At 39.9% G+C, this 20,698-nt stretch overlaps 1 protein-coding gene across 2 annotated transcripts in view; it reads right to left on the bottom strand.

Moving 5' to 3' along the window:
• Positions 1 to 452: 452 nt before the first annotated feature.
• roraa (RAR-related orphan receptor A, paralog a) overlaps positions 453 to 20,698 on the bottom strand; it is a 210,761-nt gene continuing 190,515 nt past the window's right edge. For both annotated transcript variants that reach the window (XM_008412275.3, XM_008412276.3), the window contains 9 exons: positions 17,765 to 17,850; positions 16,148 to 16,289; positions 13,945 to 14,340; positions 13,132 to 13,253; positions 12,888 to 13,020; positions 11,233 to 11,340; positions 10,153 to 10,263; positions 9,167 to 9,279; positions 453 to 8,876 (listed from right to left, as the gene is read on the bottom strand). In XM_008412275.3, the coding sequence (XP_008410497.1) occupies positions 8,712 to 8,876; positions 9,167 to 9,279; positions 10,153 to 10,263; positions 11,233 to 11,340; positions 12,888 to 13,020; positions 13,132 to 13,253; positions 13,945 to 14,340; positions 16,148 to 16,289; positions 17,765 to 17,850 (1,376 nt within the window). In that variant the 3' untranslated portion in view covers positions 453 to 8,711. The remainder of the gene's footprint in view (positions 8,877 to 9,166; positions 9,280 to 10,152; positions 10,264 to 11,232; positions 11,341 to 12,887; positions 13,021 to 13,131; positions 13,254 to 13,944; positions 14,341 to 16,147; positions 16,290 to 17,764; positions 17,851 to 20,698) is intronic.

Here is a 20,698-nt window from a genome sequence, read left to right as displayed (position 1 = left end):
AGAGCTACTCCTCACACTTTCAATGCAGCTAGCTGTGTTTTCTTCTCTTTATGACAGAAAATTTTTTTTTTTCATTAACCTTTCAATTAAACAGTGTATTTTGCAATGAACATCCTTTCCTTCCACTTAACTTTCAGTAAATGTATGCATTACTTCATGAATGGGAATACACTCTTGAAATAATTCACTCTTAAATGCATTTTAAGTTCTATTCTTTGAACTGAATTACTCAAATAAACATTTCATTAACCAAACTTTTATTGAGATGTAGAGGTATATTACCATATTTATTAATAAATTCATGGAAATTCAAAAAGTGTCTGGGACTGAAAAGTAAGTGTCATGTGTTATTGTAGATGGTGGTAGAAATCTTTAGGCTGATTTAATTTTTTATGTGAGCAGAATGAAGGGCAGGCAAAGTGAGACAGATGAACAATCAGAGAAAAACGAAGCCCATTACAAGCGGTAAATTTTATTATGGGATAACAGCACATAAAGCACATCTAAAATCGATGTGTCCAATGCACTTTTAATAAAGGTAATATTAAAGGTACAGTTTCTAAGTACAATATAACAACATTCATATTAGAATGAAAAGTATTTAAAAGACAACATTAAATTTCTTATTCTTCTTTACAGATGTATTTACAAAATGAATCAAAATACTTATTTTCATATTTAAGAATCAGACAAGAAGGAGCAAAACTACATTTGTGAATTAGACTACCTGCTAAAGAGAGTTCAAAAGAGCTGGATAAAAAGGTTCATGATCAACCGTCGCCATTTAAGATCAGTAGCAAATGTGTGACTTAGAAATCTGTGTCAAACACACACTAGTTTGGGCCTTTTCAATGTTTTTTTTTTTTTTAAAGTTTTTTTTTTAATTGCTTTGCAAGGAAAAGAAACATCGAACCCCGCTCCACCCAACCTTCATGTGTGGAGTTAACCCAAATCGACTCAGCTCACAATGAACATAGAACATTAAAAGGAACCAGATGTGCTGTACGCTTGTTTTACAAATACGTACTAATACAGAATTTACAATGTATTAGCAAATCTTCTGTTTGCAGTGATGAAAAAAGATTACACCACAAGCAGAAAAAGTAGAAATGTCAAATTATAGAAAAAAATAAAAAATCAAAAAATCAAAGAAAAAAAGAAAATGTGCAAGTCATCATTTCGGGTAATAACTTATCTGCAAGCTTTTATTGACCATTTGAGATCAATATAAAAACAAACTTCCAAGACCTTCTGAAATCAAGGTGAGAGGGATGACATCTATACATAAAACCCTTTCAACATAATGCACCAAAACATGTCAAAACACATGAAGAAAAAAAAAAAGAAAATTTTTAAGCAAGTGAGGGTGAGATTTTCTCCTTATGTAAAAAATACATTGTCACATCAGTACACGTTTGGAAAATAAAAAAAGGACAATCAAAACCATGTATGCATTTCTTTACACCGAGAGGCACTCAGTGTGATACTTTGCTTATTATTGCGAGCATTTTCTTAGTGATTTTGCTACAGAGAAGAGAAAAAATGTCGACTTTGTCATCAGATGGCAAATCCTTTCATGTCAGGTTTTTAAACACTTTATGTGAGGCAGTAATAATAATAATAATAATAATAAAAAATATATGTCACTGGTCTGAATACCCTTTCAGGGCCATTGAAACATACAGAAACCCGAGCACCACAATCCCACGTCAAGTAAGGGACGATGCAGACACACGAGGTAAAATAGTTAACTTCTTAAAGACCTGACGAGCTACAGCCTCAGTGAGTGGTTTTTCTTACAATTGGGAAAGAGAAAAGAAAAAAAAAATACTGCTGTTTCAGTTTGAAAATCAGGATTTCTCCACAAAAAATCCAGAAAAGCAACCTTAAATAGTTTTTAAAATGAGCAGATTCTAGTTTTGCTATAAGCCAGAAGGAAATAAGTGCAATATGCCAGAGCTAGCACACTGATACAGGTACTGTCTGGGTACTTCTTTTTCTCTTTTACCACTATCATTTTTATTATCATCATTATAATTCGTTGAGTTCTAATATCAATAATACATTAATAGGCAATAAAATTATTGAACTAATAGGGTGGCCAGGCTTAGGAATCAATACTTGGTTCACAAAATTAACTTACCTAGCACCACACGTTAGGGCAACACAAAATAAATGTCAGCACACCCCTATCTCTATCAAACTAATCCTAAAGGAGGGAAGCAAAGTAGAAACAGCTTCATCGTACAATATGATGCAATCGATAAACAGATAAATATTTTCACTGGGTAGGCCTTAGTAGCAGTATTTTCCTCTTACCTATACAGACAGAAGTTACAAAGCTACCTTTATACATGTGATCCATAAGAATAATAATATTAAATATGATGAATAAAAACAGCCAAGAATGAGGGAGAGAGTGAGAAAAAGGAACACATACAGTAATACAGGCCATGTCAAGTTCTACGTTCTCCACCTGGGAACCGAACTGATCGAATATACAAATGAGACGTCCACAAAAATCGACACACAAAAAAAAAAAAAAAAGAAAAAGAATTGTGATAAATAAAAGGGTGTATTTACATGCAGATGCACAAAAGAATGAGAAATAATACACCAACATATATTATTGCTTGACATTCAATTATGGCTAAAGGTTGCGTCTTTTATCTTTTTTTTTTTTTTGCTCTTTAAGCTATTGTCCTTAAACGTAATTTTAATCTTAAAATTCCTATCACCTGTGCTTTGGAAGATGAGTTTAATAAAAATGCAATGACAGATTCAAAATTCTGGGCTACAGCACATGCTGGCAGCTTTTGAGCGTGACATAACGCCAGCTTTAACAATCTGCGGCCACAGAGGTCTCCAAGCTCTGGCATTTTGTTAAAAAAGAAAGGATTTTTTTCTCTTACCCCCCAATATGAGCCGACCTGACCAATACAGAAGGAAAAGCATGTTTTTGGAAATGTGGTACTGCTCTTTGTTAACCCCGCAGAATTGTTGCACATTGCTGAATTGCTGAAGGCGTTATGTTATGCTTCTCTTTTTTCTAATTTTTAAAAAAATAAAAACAAAAAACAAAAAACTTATATTTAATATGGATGGATCCAGCTCAGCATTTCCAAACCTTTGTCCTTTATTTAAATTCTTTAAAATTAAAACCAAAATGTCCTTATTCACATAACCCTGTTCCTCTGCAATTATTAAAGCCTTGTCTGGGTTTTTTTATTTTTTATTTTAGTCACACACTGTAAGAACAAAACACATACACACACACACACACACGCACACACACATACAGAGACTATTGCTTTTTACAAACAGACAACATAGCAGAGACAGAAGGAACAACACATTTTTACTGTATACTACACAGAGACTAAATAGTACACATAAACTTGGGGGAGGGGAGAAAGAGCAAAAAGGAACAGTGGCGGTTCTTGCATTCATGGTGTCATGGGCCAATGACTCTCTCTGGTGCCCACAACCCCACCAATTAAAATGCAAGAACTTAACTGAGACTCTGGGATGGGATACAATACAGTGCATTTACATTTATATCTAGTGGTTGTGCGACCCCTTTGAAATGCCACCCTGGGCAACTGCTTATATGGCCACTATCAAAAACCGCCACTGAAACAAGACATAATATTTTAATCTGCAGTTCATAGTTGTACCAAAGTAATAGTGTGTTTGATGACTGTTTTCTTTTCTCCTATCACAACCACACAAGCACATATGAAGAGGAAAAAGAAACTGAAGGGATTATTATTACTTCTTGGTACAAAGTGTAAACATACTGGATGGATAGAATTAATAAAAAAAAAGGCAGATAACTGCAATGTAGAGACCCGTAATTTCAACACAAGGCATATTGCTCATAATATTTTGTAGAATGCATCACATAGAGCCACTAAGCAGGCTCACCTTTTTGCGCTTTGAGAGTGGCAGACCGTAGCTGTGTGAGAGAAAAATACTTGGTAGTTATGCAACTAGAAAATGTGTCGAAAACAAATCATTTCAAAGGAAAGCAGCCAAATCGCTTTTAAAAAATAAAAAATTTCCCATAGTAGGAACTGCAAAGTTCAGTGTGCTACGTTAAAAACCTGGCCAATCGAGGTAAGCCTCAGGCCTTCCCACTCCACCTCCCTGAGCATTCACACCGCATCCTTTCTATGTGCTGTTCTGATCGGGGGCCACAGACATCTTTCACAAACCTGGATTGTCTAGCAGTGCTCCAGACTGGGGGCGGGAGGGGCTGTTTTGCTCAGAGACTGAGGTTAACTAGTCATATAGAGGGCTTGTGCATAATATCCAAAGAGAATTGGAACATAAGAACAGGTACAGCAGATCTACTACAACCCAAACACAACCGATTCAGTATTGCATAAGAATATTTTGGTTTTTCTAACAAAGAGGGTAATCATTTGTAAAGACCCTGATGACACCATCTGAAATCAACTCTTTTTTTCTTTTCCGATAGAAAAAAATGTTTTGTGCTGAAAAACTGTAGATTGCAAAAGTGATAAGATCATTGTTTTGATTTCTTGGTTGAAAGCTCCATACAGTTAAAACCAAATATTTACATACTACTTATAAAAAAAGACATTTTTTTTTCTCTCATTGTCTGACCAGACTCTATTTTAGGTCAGTTAGGTTAGGATTACTAAAAGTATTTCCGTTTGTTCAATGTCAGGGTAATGAAAGAGAAGTTAAAGAAAAATCCTTAAAGACATGTTCCTAATATTTGGTTTGAAGATGGAAAACTTAGGTCATTTTCCTTTCCTTTGTATAAACGTTTCACAATAGTTTACTGGAATTTCGGCCCATTCCTCCTGACAGAAGTGATGAGGTTTGCTGGCAGCCTTGCTCACACAAAACCTTTTTAGCTTAGCGATCAGAACTTTGTGATGTCAACCTCAAAACGTTGGCTATTATTCTTGAGCCACTTTGCAACTAAATAAGTGGCATACTTTAAGTCATTGTCCATTTGAAAGACTGATGTCTTGAGATGTTTTAATATTTCCACATAATGGGAAACTATATTTTTAAAGTGCAGCTGTCCTGCGTGCACCAATACAACATGACGTTGCCACTACTGTATTTTCCAGTTGGGATGAGGTTTCTGAGACTTTTAAGCTTCCCTTCTTTTCTCAAAATAAAAGACAGGTCGTCATGGCTAAAAACGTGATTTTTAATTTAATTAAACCTCAATTAAACCACTGGATGCCTCTCTTATTATTCTGATCCTTAGGAAAACAAAAAAGGGCAATTGCAATTGATTTCAAAACAGGCAGTTTAGTTTGATATAAAGACAGATAATGAGAAAAAAACATGGTTGTATCTTTTTAACAAAGTGTAAATATACATCTGGTTTCAACTGTATCTTGAAATGTGAACTCAGTGATTAATTTTTAAATTCTAATTTTAATCGCCTCTTATGGAAACGTCCCTGAAACAAACAAACAATATTCACTCAACTAAACATGATGAATACAAACAAAAGTCCTCTCAAACAGAAAGGCGAATAAAAAAAACAAACAAAAAAAACAAAAAACTATTCTTCCCTGAGGGGTGACAGCACAAGGCATTAAAGTCTTGTGCAAATTGCACTGCAGAGGAATGATAGTGTACAAACGGAAAACTAAAGAAACAAAACTTGATCCTGTTTTACAGTTAGTGACAAACGTATCAACACGCTTTGCTGGGTTTTCTAAAGGGATATTTTTTCTTTTAAGATATTTAAGGAGTTGCTACCGAGATTGCTGGAATGTCTTCAGAATCCATTCTACATTTTGAGCAAGTAGACTGGAAAGCGGAAGCAACAACTACAGTTTGGCACATCCAGGGTTTTTTTTTTTTCAGGTTTTTTTTTTAACACTTTTTATCACCACACTGACAAGAAAGACACACTCAACAAAAACAGAAGCACAACAACAAAGCGTTCTGAAAATAGCACTTGTCCTACCGTTTTTCTGTTTTGTTTGTTTTTTTAAAATATACTTCCCTCTCCTAATCGTACAAACAACAACGAGTCTTAATTATTGCAGGGATACAGTTAAGTGCTACCTGACATCTTTTTTTTCCCTTCTCCCTCGTCCTCTTTCATGGGTTTGTTAAAACCAAAACGAGTTACAAAAATAGAAGCTTTACGACCAGACAAGGCTTTGAATATTCACTTTCTCTTAGCTGTTTTCTTCTGTGTTCTGTTAAGGTGCTGCCAAGCTGAGGCAATGGTAAGAAGGCAAAAAGTCACTCATTTTATATAAGAAAAACAAAACATTTGACTGAGCGTCATACCCCTGGAACTCTGTTTTTGTCAGGTTGTAGTAAAAAACAACTTCAATGTGTTTTATTAGCATTTTATGTGGTAGACCATCAATATTGCAGTGAACCCTTTAAACTTTTATACAAAGAATAATCTGAATGCTTTTGCATCGAATTCCTTTCTTCTAATACAATGAAATAAAATCAAATTGCCTAAATAATCTAAGTCAAAGGTTATAGATGTTATTTTTAGAGAAGACAACATATTATATCAGACTGGCCAGGCCTAAAGTTGTTTATCTTTATGGAAGTGTGGCAGGATAAAAGCTGTTGTTGAAAGAAAGCTATCAAATTTCACACCTAAAGACAAAGTTACAAAAACTAATTGATGCCCAGAACTAACTCTATACATCACACTGAGCACACCTTCCCAGCATGGTGGTGGCAACATAATTCTGTGGGCATGTTTTTCTGGGTAGCAGACGGCAGGCCAGAATAAATGGGAAGATGGCTGGAGCTAAATTCAGGCCAATGCTGAAATAAAACATGTGAGAGGCTGCTGAAGACTTCAAACCATCCAGCAGGGCAGCATATTCCAAGTGATAAAATGGTCCAGTCAAAGTGCAGACCTATTCCAACTGAGATTTCAAGTGAGGGATGAGGAAGCTGAACACCACACTTCTTAGTCTTTGTTTAAAAAACTTGCACACTTTCCTCACTCTTCACAATTATTTGAATGTTGTGTTGGCTTACCACGTAAAATAGATTCACGATTGCATCAGAAGATTGTTACATGACAAAATGTTGTGTAAAGTAAGTTCAGGGGGTACGAATTATATTTGCAGTGCACTCCAGGAGTGCTTTAAGGGGAGTAAGTGCACCTCTGCCATGTCTGCTTGTCTTATTTTTACTTTCCACTAGGTGGAACAGTTGGATTATAATCTCAATGCGTTTTCTCCACTTTGACCATATTGCAAAAAACACATATAAATTTATGTCAGTTTTACAATATCCGTGAAGTCTGTCAAATTAGAATTTATCTGCAAACTTCTGCAACCCAAAAGGTTTCGAAATTTAATCGCATTCAGAGGCGATAACTAATATTCAGAACATGTTATTTAGGTGAGAATGCAGTTGTAGCTGCTGCAGAAATAAATAAATAAATAAAGGAGTGTCTTTAGCTTGCCTCCTAATCCATGCCTCGTTGATCGGCGTCCAGCAGCAGCATTGGCCAGCCTAACAGAACCACCCCCCTTCGAACACTTCCAGGCCAAATAAACATTTGTAGCTCCCAAAAGTAACCTTTGTGTTCATGATTCAGCTTGTACTTCTTGTGCACATGCAACACATCACTAGGTAAATATACAAGTCTTAAATTAAACAAAGGTGTAAATAAAAGTGCCTTATCAATTCAACAATTAAGAATGGTCTAACTACTAATATCATACAATGTTATTTAAAATAGATTCTATAAACATTATTTTTTTTTCTGTATAGTAAGTACTTATGACCATATACCCTGTAGTACATTATAAAACAGGTGGAATGGAGCCTTTTCATTGCGTCGGTGCCCCGGGCTTCTTCAGGGCACCTGTCCAGAGAAGGATTAATAGCAGATGGCCTTACATGATTTTCACTATGCAACAATGGTGGATGGAGTCCTTGACAGCTAAAATCATTGCGTTTTTATAAGAATTACCAGAATTCTAGGTTTCTTTTTTTTTTTTTCCTTTTTAAACGATTGTCCTTAAAGAGGCGCCGATTGCATCACCATGCCGACGGAAACCTCCCAGAAAGTTGCTGTGAGTTTTCATTTCGAGCGCTGCTTCTTAAACAAAAACAGAAACAAAAAGGAGGAAAAAAATGGCTGAACTTGACCAAAGTGTGCACATTTCTTACACAACTAAAATTCTGAAAATTAGACATTACAAAGATTTGACTGAGAAAATACTAAAACTTGTTGAAGGAGTGCAAATCTGGAAGATAATACTGATGTGGTCATCTTTTAAGTGTTTATACTTTTTTCTCCCACATCATGATAAAAGCAAAGAACACTGGTAATTTTTTTTTCTTTCTTCTTCTTCAAAAAAGTGCATAGGAAGGCCAAGTTCAGCCAAACAGAAATCATTTGTTCCCATCTCCTCTTCATGTCCCGCTGGGGTTCTGTTGCGTCTTCCTCTGAGACTTAAATTCAACATAGTAAACCTTGACAATCAGCTCCCCAATACCCTCCCCCCTCAACTGCAAAAAAAAAGAACAAAAAAAAAAAAACCCAAAAAAACAAGAGGGAAAAAAAAGTTGAACAGCGTGCCATCTGTCCGCTCCGGTTTTGTGCAGGGCACCAGTAAAGTGTCTCAGATTCCGCCTCCACGTCCCCCCCAGCTCCCCTCCCCCTCAAACAGTGGGCGCGGCGGCACCTGGAGGGGGGGAGGGGGTCGCGCCCGTTACCCATCGACGGGCATGGACTGCTCAAAGTCTGATCCGAACAGCTCCTTATATAAGGGGGGGAAGTGGGCACGCACAATGTCTGGGTATATTGCTTTGAAAGCCGTGAGCTTCTCTGTATGCCTACTGCACAGCGCTCGCAGTGTCGACACTTTGCATATCAACTGTGGGGAGAGAGAGAGAGAGGAGACAGGCTGTTTAGATTCACGACGAGGCAAGGACATGGAGCAATTGTAGTGAAGAGAAAAAAGAAAAAAAAAGACGAAAACAGTCCTCCCTACAGTGCTTTCTGTCCCACACGGGGCAAAAAGACTTGTAAATATTGAGACTCTGTGACACTTTATATTAGGAAGAAAATACAGTTGACAAATTTCCTCTTTTCTCTGGGAAAAAAAAGGAACTTGTAAAAAGATTTGACTTCTCAGGATGAATGGCGTGATGTGTTGCGACTGACCTTTGTAAGAATGCCATCCTCTCTGTGGTTCTTCTGCAGAACATGTTGAAGGGCCAGTTGGATCTTCTGCTGGAGTTTTTCCACTTTCACCTTCTCCTGAAGCCAGGATCGGTCTGGAGGAATACATGTCACTGCTTCATTTATTAGCAAACTTCTTTGCATGTAAGCTAGCATAAAAGTGGTTGCGGTACGGTGTTTTGTAAAAAAATATACATAAAACCTGATTGCCATGTTACAATTATAAATCTTAATTTAAAAACAAATACATCCTGCATTTATTTTTAATTTTTTGACAATTACAAATCTGAAAAGTGTGGTGTGTAGTCGATTTAACCCAGTTAGATTTTTACTAACTGGGTTAGTAAAAATCTAACTGGCTGCAATATGCTGCTCTAAGAGTTTTGAATTATGTTTTTACCAGCTTTGTTGAAGTTTGTTACCCACTGCTCTGTGCAAAATAGCTCAAGTTGCTTTAGACTGAATGAAGAGCATTTCAGTAGCATTTTTCTAAGACCTGCCACAGATTCCCAACTGAATTTGGTTTTGGACTGTACCGTTCTAGCACATGAACCTGCTTCGATTAACTAGATGACTTTTCCTATATTGTTTTAACGCTTTAAAAACTTTTTCTGTGAACTTAATGTTGCTGTCAGACCTAAAATTTCCCTTACAATAAAGGATGATTCTATTCTATTTTACTCTTAAGGATCACACTTGACTTTATTTAAGGGTATCAGAGTAAGAGGGGCTGACTATGTATGCATGTGACTATTTTAGTTTCGTTTTCTTTTAAAATTTATGCAACTTTGCATCGGCCTATCGCATAATATCCTAATAAAATGCACATTAAAATGTAATCAAATGAAATAAGGTTCAAGGGGTATGACTACTTTTGCAAGGCAGTGTATATTGTTATGGTGAGTAGGTGAGTGTGACTGCTGCTCCCTCCCCTCTCCCCCCTGTTTGTTGCTGTGACTGACACCTACCAGCAGACATCAACACAAAAGCAGAGAACAGGGCGATCTCATCCTCAGACAGGTGCATAGAACACAAGTTTTTCCCAAACTCGAAGACGGAGCTGATCAAGTCGTCACAGCCTGCCACAGCAAAGGACATGGAGAGAGAGAGGGAGAGAGAGAAAATGAGAGAGAGAAAGAGAGAGAGAAGGAGAAGGGGTTTAGGATGGGGAAGACCAAAGAACAACATTCACTCTTGATCTTTATTGGGAGAGAGGCACACAGGGAGGGGAGAGGAAGGGGAGAGGATAAAAAAGAGCAGCGTGCTGACAGCACATGGGAGCGTCTTAAGCAGAACAGGCAATGCTTTCACTGAGTTTTGCCTCCCAGATGAGTCACTTTTGGCAGTTGGGCGGTGTTATGCAAGCTAAAATGAGGTCACTATTGAGGCTTTTAGTTAAATCAATTATTAGGGACGTACAGAGATAGGCACATGCCACCGCTGCTCTGAAAGCCCATCACTCTCCCGCCCTCCGCCGCCCGTCCCCTGCTATCTGTTAGAGGGACTTTCACTAATGCATAAACAGAGTGATAAACAAACACAAAGAAACAGGAATGTGCATCCTCAAAATCACTGTGGGATGCATTTACATTTTTTTCTGTCAAAAAGCTACCTTGAAACAAGAAAATCCATGTTGGAATATCACAGTAAAATATGACAGTCAAACATGACTGCTATTTGCTTTTTTTTTTGCCTGAGACGTTTCATGTCAGACTACCGGCAATAGTTTTGATAGCACTCTCCCCAAAGACGCCCCGTCTGGCTTTATTTATTCCAGAGTTACAGGAGCCATATGCAGCGGCGCCTCGGTAACATCTCTGTTGTACCATAAATAACCGCTGAAGAGACAGAAATGCCAGGTGAGGAAGGGATAAGGAGCTCAGTGTTTGCTTCCAGGCCTTCAGCGTTGAGAAAAAGAACAGCAGCCGACTCTAATTTTGGCTGTTACACCAAGGACAGGAAGAAGACACAGTAAAGAAACAATCTAGATACACAAACACAGCAAGCAGGCGCCCACGCCTGCCCGACTGTACACCCACTCCACTTACCTAATGACTTGAACACATCAGGTCCGGCGTATTTTCCATCGAAATAGACTGTGTTGTTTTGCGAGTCAAAGGCACGGCACATTCTGACAAACACAACTTCCAGAGAGCCTGCAGAGACAGACAGCAACAAGATGCTGAAGATTTTCTTCTTTTTTTTCTCTTCCCGTAACATCAGGCAGAGGTGCAAAACACACGATTATGCTTTGTGCTAATCTTCCGAAATACAAGGAAACAACCGCTTTGAAATGCGCCCGCTGGCAGATGAGAATAAAAACTGCCTCCGCAGATGAAAACATCATCGATAGAAGGCTATTCTATCCAGAGAGTCAAATTTGACGAAAATAGGTAGAGACACCACTCTTTCGTTCAGATACTTTTTTTTAAAGCTGCAAAGCTATTTATTAGATGGTGCAATCTGCACAACTTGACGGGAGAGAACACAGAGGAAAGAAGTACGCAACTATACTTCTTATTGACACAGCTGAAAAACAAAGTGTAAAAAGCCTTGAGTAAATGTATCTTGCATTGCTGCAACAGCCTTGCACACTGACAATTTCAGAAAATACATCTTAGTACATTTACACAGAGAGAAAAGCAAAAATAAAAATCACTGATGCTACACAATATCTCTAGTAGTTCTTTTGAAATACATGTAACCAAAACATTTTTATAGTTTTCAGAATGTCTAAGGTTTTCTCTTGAAGAATCCTTAAATTTGTGTTTTCTTGGGGTAACATGGAAACAGTGGCTAAGAACAGTGGCCCGCTTTTCTTATTAACTGTTCAAAACGGGAAAGAATAAAGAACACAACATTCAGGAAAAGGCTGATGTGTGTTTATCTTCATAAACCAGAAAGCACTGTCAAGACAACAGCTAGCTGCCTAAATGTATCTAAAGCTACACTCAAGGAAATAATGAAAAACTTTTATAACTAGAACTCAGACAACAAATCTGGAGGGGCAACCACGTTTTTTTAAAAAATCTTCAGAAAATTTTCACCAGAAACAATAACTACCCTACTGCATGGCTATTTCAGTTCAGAAAACTAAATCCTGTGAGGTAAGCTTGAGAAAAGAGAGCATAAGAGAGGACTCTGGAGGATGTAGGGAGACCAAGCAAAGAGAAATGGATTTCTCTCGGTTTGCTCCAACTTTGTGAGAAAGTTGGAGCAGTGCTGTCCTGTCAGCAGAAGGAGATTAAGAGGAATTTATTTTAAGGCTTTTTACTCGTCTTTTCCAGGGGTTCGAATAAGTGTGGATGGCACTGTGCAGCTGCATAAATACAGGGGACTTTATCAGAGCAGCTCGAAGAGACAGCCTACATTTCTGGGGGAAAAAAGCAGGCAAAAAAATAAAATAAAATAAAATAAATATCGGCAGCTAGACTGATGGGTTTTATCAGAACTCTGGAACGGATGACTTATCTAACGCAGCGTCCGCCTCTGCTGTGCATGCAGCGAACAGGGCGAACGGAGAAAGAGGCAGAGGCAGGCTGGGGTGGGGTTCTCCTGTCTGTGACACTGTCTGCGCGTGTGAAGAAGAGGAGCTTTGTGCAGTCAGGTCAGCTACACCCCCGTGACAACGGCGGAGCGGGGCTGGCGGAGGTGAGCCGAGGTGAGTTTGACGGCAGCAGGCCATGTTGACAGGCTGTCATACCTGCTTTCAGCAGCACTATCTGATCGTTCTGACACAGCTCCATGAAGCCGTCGATGCGCTTGGCAAACTCCACCACATACTGAATGGCCTCTGTTATTTTGATAGCACACAGCTGCCACATGACTTCCCGGGGCTGAGGAACGAGATAGGACAGAGAATGGGTTATCTGCCGTAAAACAATGGTTTTGATAATAGCCGCAGCTGCTACAGAAAAGCGCGGCACCGAGCCGGACGGACGCCTCACCTTGCTCTGGTAGCTCTCCACCTCTTCCTGAAGGAAAGCCTGCCAGGTCATCTGCTGCAGCTCCTCTCTCAGGTACTGACATGTCTCCATGTGTGACTTTGAGATGTTCTGGGCGAGGTGCTCTGGAAGACAATCATCATCATCATCATCATGACCAACCCAGACGATTTCAGCTAAGATCTGGGTGTTACACACAGACAGAGCTATGTGAAAGTGAAGACCTCACTGCTCACTGATGAGATATGCCACAGGAAAAGAAGATTTATTTACTGAGCTCTGATGAAGAACGAAGGATAGGAGGGGGGGTGAATACACGTGGGCTTTTTTTTTTTGGATGGGGGAAGGGGGGGAAGCTTGTTGACATTTCCTTATACTGCCTGCAGGAAGCTCACAGCTTAAGGTTGAGGCGAAGCCAATCTAGTTATGACACAAATGCATGGAAAAGGGAGGGGGAGGGGCGCCACGTTACTCACTGAAACAAAGGTCACATTTTTTTTTTTCTCAGAGAAATATCGAGTATAAGAATTTAAATGGTTTTGAAAACATCTGTTAAAAGGAGTTCCGAGGCACAAGGGAGCCTAAAAAAATGATTTCCCCAGACGCCTGCCCTGCTGGATCCCGATTGGCCCTAATTAATGGAAACTAATTACAAAAAAAAGAGGCTCTTTTAATGAGTGCTGGAGATGAGTCTCCAACCTCCTGCTATTTTAAGCAACCTTTGTGTCGTTTGCCCCACGGTTGAGTTGTTCTACCCCCCTCCTTCGTTTCACTGTCTCTCCTTTAACCTCCTCCTTCCTTTCGCCTGCTCCTTACCTAGTTCAGCCATGGAAACGGTGGGGGAGGTCTCGCCGTTGGTGAAGGAGCAGTAGGGAAAGAAGCCAGAGCCGGGGGCAAAGTCGCAGATGGGCTCCGGCTTGATGCCGTTGATGTCTAAGCCCGACTGGTCAGGGGACGGCTGGATGTCTAGGTAGAAGCTGCTGACCGCCGAGTCGGGCTTGCTGCCATCAGGAGTGTGGCCGTCCATGTAGCCGCTGAGGTCATCGTGTAGCTCCGTTAGGCCGTTGGCTGAGAGGCCGTAGCTGGGTGTGAGCGGCTCTGCCTCTCCGGGCTGCTGTTGGTGGTCTCGCTGCTGCTGCTGCAGCCGGTGCTTCTGGACCTCAGCGTACAGGCTATCTCGCTGCTTCTTTGACATGCGGCCAAACTTCACCGCTGGTGCAAAAAGGACAAAAAATATTTGAAAATCGAGTGAAAGTGGACTAAAATGCTAGACAAAAATAAACCACACAAATAAAATTTATTTGAGTAGAATTTTAAACACATCATTTGGAAAAATGTTTACTGATAGGCATTTATGAATCATTAAATAAGGTTAATTTTCTAACTCTACACATATATTTTGTTGTGGTAACTAAATCTAGAAAGCTGTAAAGATGCTCTAATAATCGCTTGGGCCAGAGATCAGAATCAGACCACTTTTCTTTGATCAGCAAGTCAAATATAAAAAAATAAAATGTTTCAATCCTGACGCATCAGAACTAATAATGTTCAATAAAATATTGACATAAAACAATAAGTAAATCTCTATAGTTCAGGACAACTGGCTGATGTAATGGGGCACACTCTAAGTCAGGAGGCCACAATATGCATGTGTGTGTGTGTTTATGTGTTCACTATGTAGGTATCTATGCAAATAAATATATGCAGCGGGACAAGGAGGAAAGTAAGCATAAAGGCTAGCATAAGGTTCAGAGTCACCTTTTTTCAGTCAAAACACACACCTGTGCAAGTGTGTCTGCATGAGAGATGAACTGTACAAACAGTGCTCACTTACTTCTGTGTTCTTTCATATACATGACGATATATGTGCATGTGCATGGGTCAGGGTCTGCGAGTGTACAAGCGCATTGAAGATTTTCACTTCAAATCTGTGAAATCGTGCTTTAGTGAAAAACACATCACACGTCTGCTGTGTTCAAGCAGAGCCTCCTCAGCTCAGTCTAGTCTGGACCTGCCTGACAAAGAAAGACACAAACGCCCACCTAGGGGCTCCCAATTTTGCATCCCGGCTACAGCGGCAATAACAACACCCTCTAACAACTTCCTGTTTTATGAAAACAGGTTTCTATTAAGGCAACAGCTCTCCCACCACAGGCACATAATGGACATTATCAAGATATGTTCCCACATGCTCAAATCAAATCGATGATTTCTCTATGGACAGCTGGACAGCTAATGGCACCGCCTTGCAGTGTTTATCAACACTGCACTCCACACTTATTGATATCCCAAATAATGATGTGTCAAATCATTAAAACATAATTACACACTGAAAATCAAGAAAAAAAACTGATCTTACATCCATGCAAGTACATTTAGTTGGAGGGTGAAAAAACATGTTAGAAATATTTGTTATATTTTTTATAATTACTGTTGCCGTGTGCCTGAATGGTTCTAAAAAACAAAATTAAATGTACTCATTTTATTTATGCTTCACTTTTTTAAGATGATCAGGAGGAATATGCAACTTCCTGTTTACATGAGGTTTATACACGAAGTGGCACAGAGGTTCATATTTCTTAGAAAGAGGAATGAAAAGAGGACAGACCATTCAAGAAAGTCAGATGTATACTGATCTCAATACATCATCATACAGTTACTCACCTAAACCTTACCCTATCTAAAATCAGGGAAACTGTTAAAAATCTTCAAATAAATATAGCTGCAACGAGTTAGGATTGTAAAGGCGTAAAAAAACAAACTCTCATGGACAACTCCATCAGAGAACAGCCTCTTGAGGTTACAAAGATAAAATAAAAGGCTTAGAAACATATAGTTTATACTAGAGTTATAGTTTAGAAAACGACTCATTTGTAATTCACAACATCTGACCCCAATTTCGTCATGAGCAGATTTTACACAAACAGGTGCCTGAATGTGAGCCCTTCGTCTCTCGGTACCTCTGCCATCCGTTGCACCCACCTGTCGATTCCCCTCCCGTACAACAACAACAACTCACCATCTCGTGACATTCCCACTGCCAGGCACTTCTGCAGCCTGCAGTGCTGGCAGCGGTTGCGGCTGGTGCGGTCGATCAAGCAGTTTTTCTGACGGGGGCAGGAGTACGCTGCATTGCTCTGCTGACTCCTCCTGAAGAAGCCCTGCACAGGGAGAGGGGCACGGGAAAATACGCCTTAGGTTTGCGGAACGGGCCTGCGCGGCCGCAAACGCTCATTCTGGCACCTCAGAAGGGGGATCATTTTTATGTCTTCATTGTGCTCTAGCGCTGACAAGATTTATTGCAGTCTGGCGGGGATGTACTGTACTCCCAGTGGTGATATTTTCATTTTACTGCTTGCAAATTGAAATGCAACAAAAAAACTACTGCGGTGGTATTTTCCTGACTTCTTTGCTGGCATTTAAAGAGCGCTGTATATCCACCAGCGTGTACAACACGAGGGCGGCGTGTTTTGCGTAGCGCATGATAACAACGCCTGGCATTTCTCTTCAGTGGCGTTATTAGTGTTGATTAATGCAGCACAGGCATGTGCAAGGCTAAAGGATTGCAAACGCACACCAACTGGATTCCTCATCCTTTGACTTAATGAATTGATTCCAGCACATCATTAACATGCCCCACTCTACTGCTCCACACACATATGTCTTAATTAGCTGCTCATTGGCTGTTTAATTACAAGAAAACAGCTGACAGCTGCCAAGTTGCTTTATAATGGAAGCCATTATGGAAACAGAGTAAAACTGCCAGTGACAAGTAGCACTCCTTAATAATGCAATGATTTATGGTCCAAACTTTTGTACTCGCACGTACCATTAAAGGCCTTTCTGCCTGTGGACTAATTAGCAATCATTAAAGATAGATTTCAGCAGTTTATTCTTTAGCGTTTTATCCTTTCCAGGATCTCTGTGTGTGTGTGAGTGAGAGGGAGAGGGACAGGGAGAGAGGGGCGCTGGGAAGAAGAGCTGAAAGGAGCCTCTTTTGCCCCCCCCCCTCCCAATCACGCACACACACACACACACACACACACACACCGGCGCAAACAGCAAAAGGTGGAGGCTGGCTGAGGAATGCTAATGATGTGCTTGGTGACGAGCACGAAGAGGGACAGGAATACACTCTGTGCACAAATTTTCCTTCGCCGTGAATGGCTGGTGTATTTGAAACAGTACAAAAGGTGGCTTCAATGGGGAGAAACACGCTGTAGCAAACAGCCAACAATCTGCTATAATTCAAAGCACTCTCCTTTTGATCATCCTATTTCAAGAAGAGCAGCAGAAGCGAAAAAGGAGAAGAAAAAAAAACAGCAAAAAAAAAAAAAGACATGTCCCTGGGAGGGAAAAGGCAGAGGAATGACTATGTCCTACTAATTGTGCCTTTCTGTGATGTCCTCAGTGGTGCTTGACCACTTTAATGATCATGCTCTGTGTGTTTACACACACCACGCTCCCTCTCCAAAACGCTGTAAAACTTCAGCAACATTTTAAGATGTTTTTTTTTCCCTTCTTCCAAACAAGCAACTTTCTTTACCTCCTCAGCCTTTCCTCCCCGTCTTTTCCCTCCCTCTTTCACATGCTTACAACCCATCCCACTAACAGGTTCACTCCTCTTGATGCTTACCTTACAGCCTTCGCATGTTATCACGCCGTAATGGATGCCTGATGATTTGTCTCCACAGATCTTGCAGGGAATTATTTCGATTTGAGCTGGGGAGAAGAAAAGAAAATGAAAGAAATAAATAAATAAGGGCAAAAAGAAATCAACATTTTGCTGTCACAAGCTGCTGTACAACCCTCTCACCATGGATCCATGTTGGTACATGAAAGAGCACTGTGCTTCTAAAAACATCTCATCCAGTGGCTTTTGAATCTTCACTTCCACACAGTATTAGCTGAATATTTAGAGCTGCAGTCGTGTGTGTGTGGGTGTGTGTGTGTGTGTGTATGTGTGTGTGAGCGTGTGCATTTGGTTTTTTAAGGGAAGGATCCAATTTTAAAGTGCTCAACAACAGCCTGTACAAACATGGCATCGATTTGTCGCGAAAACACAACTTACATCAAGAAAAGACCCGGCTGCCCACAAACCCTAATACCCCACAGAAGTGCAAATATAAACCTTGTGCAATGACAAAAGATCATTTAGCCACATGAGGAGGTCTATTCCCTGGTGGAAAACCCAACTTCATGCAGGCTCTTAAATTTCAAAACCATAACCCCCCCAACCCCCAGGGAGCAAATCTTGGGGGGGGGGGTTGCTCCCCCAAAAAGAATCATGTGGTTGCATGATTCTCTGCAACCATAAAGAATCATAACATGCCCGCTGTGCAAGATGAAGCAGAAACTGTGTGTATTTGTATGTGTTTGTGTGTGAGCGAGCTATACGAGAAAAAAAAAACAAAAAAAAAAAACGCTTCAGTTTAAGTTTGGCAGCGCCGTTGTACTGTTGACAGGCCTGAGATGCAGGACAAAAGCCCAGAGAGGATGGGCCTCATCCATCGTCGGCCCTCGCTCCGGGAGCGAACCTGCAGCTCAACGGGCAGAACACACAGACACGAGACACCCAGAACTCCCAGCTTGGCCCACTGATCTCAGCTTTATCACCGCAGCAGCCGCCAGTACCACGCCGCTACCTTCCTCCGAGGTCCCCCCCCCACACACACCCTCGGATATCGCTATCTCGTTGCCCTCCTCAGTCGCGTCATTTCCATCAGTGCACTGCAGAGCCAGCTACCTGATCTGAATCGAGGAAAGATCCTCGTAGGATGCTCTCTGTCATGATGTAATGTTTTGGTTGCTTTTAACCACCGATGTAGACTGCCCATCAGGGCAGAAAGTGCTCTTGTACCCACTACATTTCTTGGAACTCCAAGTAAAAATTATTGAAATCACTAAGTTTACACATTATTCATAAAAAAAAAAAAGATCAAGGCTTCAAAGATTTTCTAATTAGTAATATACAACTTCCCATTTCCCTGATATTTAAATATGATACCATACAGAGACCCATTCCTTTCAGCCTTTGGCCTCCAAGGCTGGAAGAAGACCCATGTTTATGTAGTGAGAGATAACTGTAGGATAACATGGCAGACTGGGGTCATCAAGTCTCCATAACAACCATTAGAGGGCATCTCACACCTGGTTGTTTGGGAGACATGCCAGGAAGAAAGCCTATTCCTGTCCTACTATCACAAACATAAACATGTACTTTGCTAAATTGTGTGCTTTAGTCGGAAGAGATCTACATTAATTCTTGCAGCTAATTAATTCACCAATTCTACAACTGAACCAATAGATTAATATGTTATATTTTTGACACAATGATGAGTTTTTTCAGCAAATGAATTCAGATATGCTGGGGATGATATTAAAAAGTTGCAGAAGAGTGGCTCTGGTGGACTGAGGCTGAAGAACCCTGATTACAGAGATTGTAAAAAGAGGAATGCTCTCTTTATGTATGGTCCAACACAATCAAAATTTCAAACAAAACAAACAAAAAATAATTTAATTACTTATTTATTTTTGGTCAGAGCATATATAGGTATATACATAAATTAAAAGCTGCACTTTTCTAATATATCAGGATGAGATTATGATACTGCTTTGAAAAGGAGTCTTTTTGAATATTTGTATATATGTTTCTTTGAGTGCATCTTTAGGTTTTAGTTTTTTTAATACACCTGTTGGAGAACCTCAGTCGACCAACCAGTTTCTCCACAGCCCGAAAAAAAAAGAAAAAGATGTTTGGACTTTTTAGTACCTTACCCAAATTATTTGCTCAGTAGTTATTCACTAAATATATTCTTAAAACTTTTTTAAATTTTTTTTTATTTAAATTATTTTATTAGAGTAGAGCAGAAAACCAAAGATATTATGTAGCATAGTGCAATTTCGTTCCATTTTATTCTTTTACATTTTTGGATACATCTTTTTATATTTGTTTTAGCATCTTGCTTGCTTAGTTTGTGAACCACTTTGTTTAAAATGTATTGTTTTTTAAATGTCCTACACAAATACGACTGACATTGGCATTCTGTTCTACGGTGCTCGGATAAGTATCAGATCAATTCCCCCAAACAAGGCTTGATATATAATATACTTCTTAAAAGGAGGCGGCATATTTTCAGGGTGTTACATCAGCCTCTTCCCTCAAACCAGGCCCAACTGTCTGCTATAATGCCTCAGGTCTCGTCTAAAGACAAAAGACTTAAAATATCTCCTGCACACCTTAACAAGCAGCCTCTTTATTCCGGTTTGATCACATTAAAAGTACTTTTGTTGGAGTTCATCCAGAGATCCCTGCCCATTTAATCAGCTGCCTTGGAGCCTGCATTGTGTCATGTGGATAATGTCCTCGTCCCCGAGGCGTGCCCGGGAGAGCCCCTTAACACAGAGCCTTTAATCCACCAACCCGGGAGTTGCACTCTGTTCATTCAGGGGATCTCTCCTTGCACTGCTGGAGTCAACAAGACCAGCCATGTTTACTCGGAATTAGCCTAGATTTTAGGAAAATGAACAAAAAGGAGAGGTGGATCATGAACGATTAATACTCCTTCAT

The sequence above is a fragment of the Poecilia reticulata genome, chromosome 6 (genome assembly GCF_904066995.2).
Source record: "Poecilia reticulata chromosome 6, P_reticulata-male-v2, whole genome shotgun sequence".
NCBI lineage: Eukaryota > Metazoa > Chordata > Actinopteri > Cyprinodontiformes > Poeciliidae > Poecilia > Poecilia reticulata.
The sequence above is the reverse complement of the archived record's forward strand: the minus strand, read 5'-3'. Positions and strand labels throughout refer to the sequence as shown.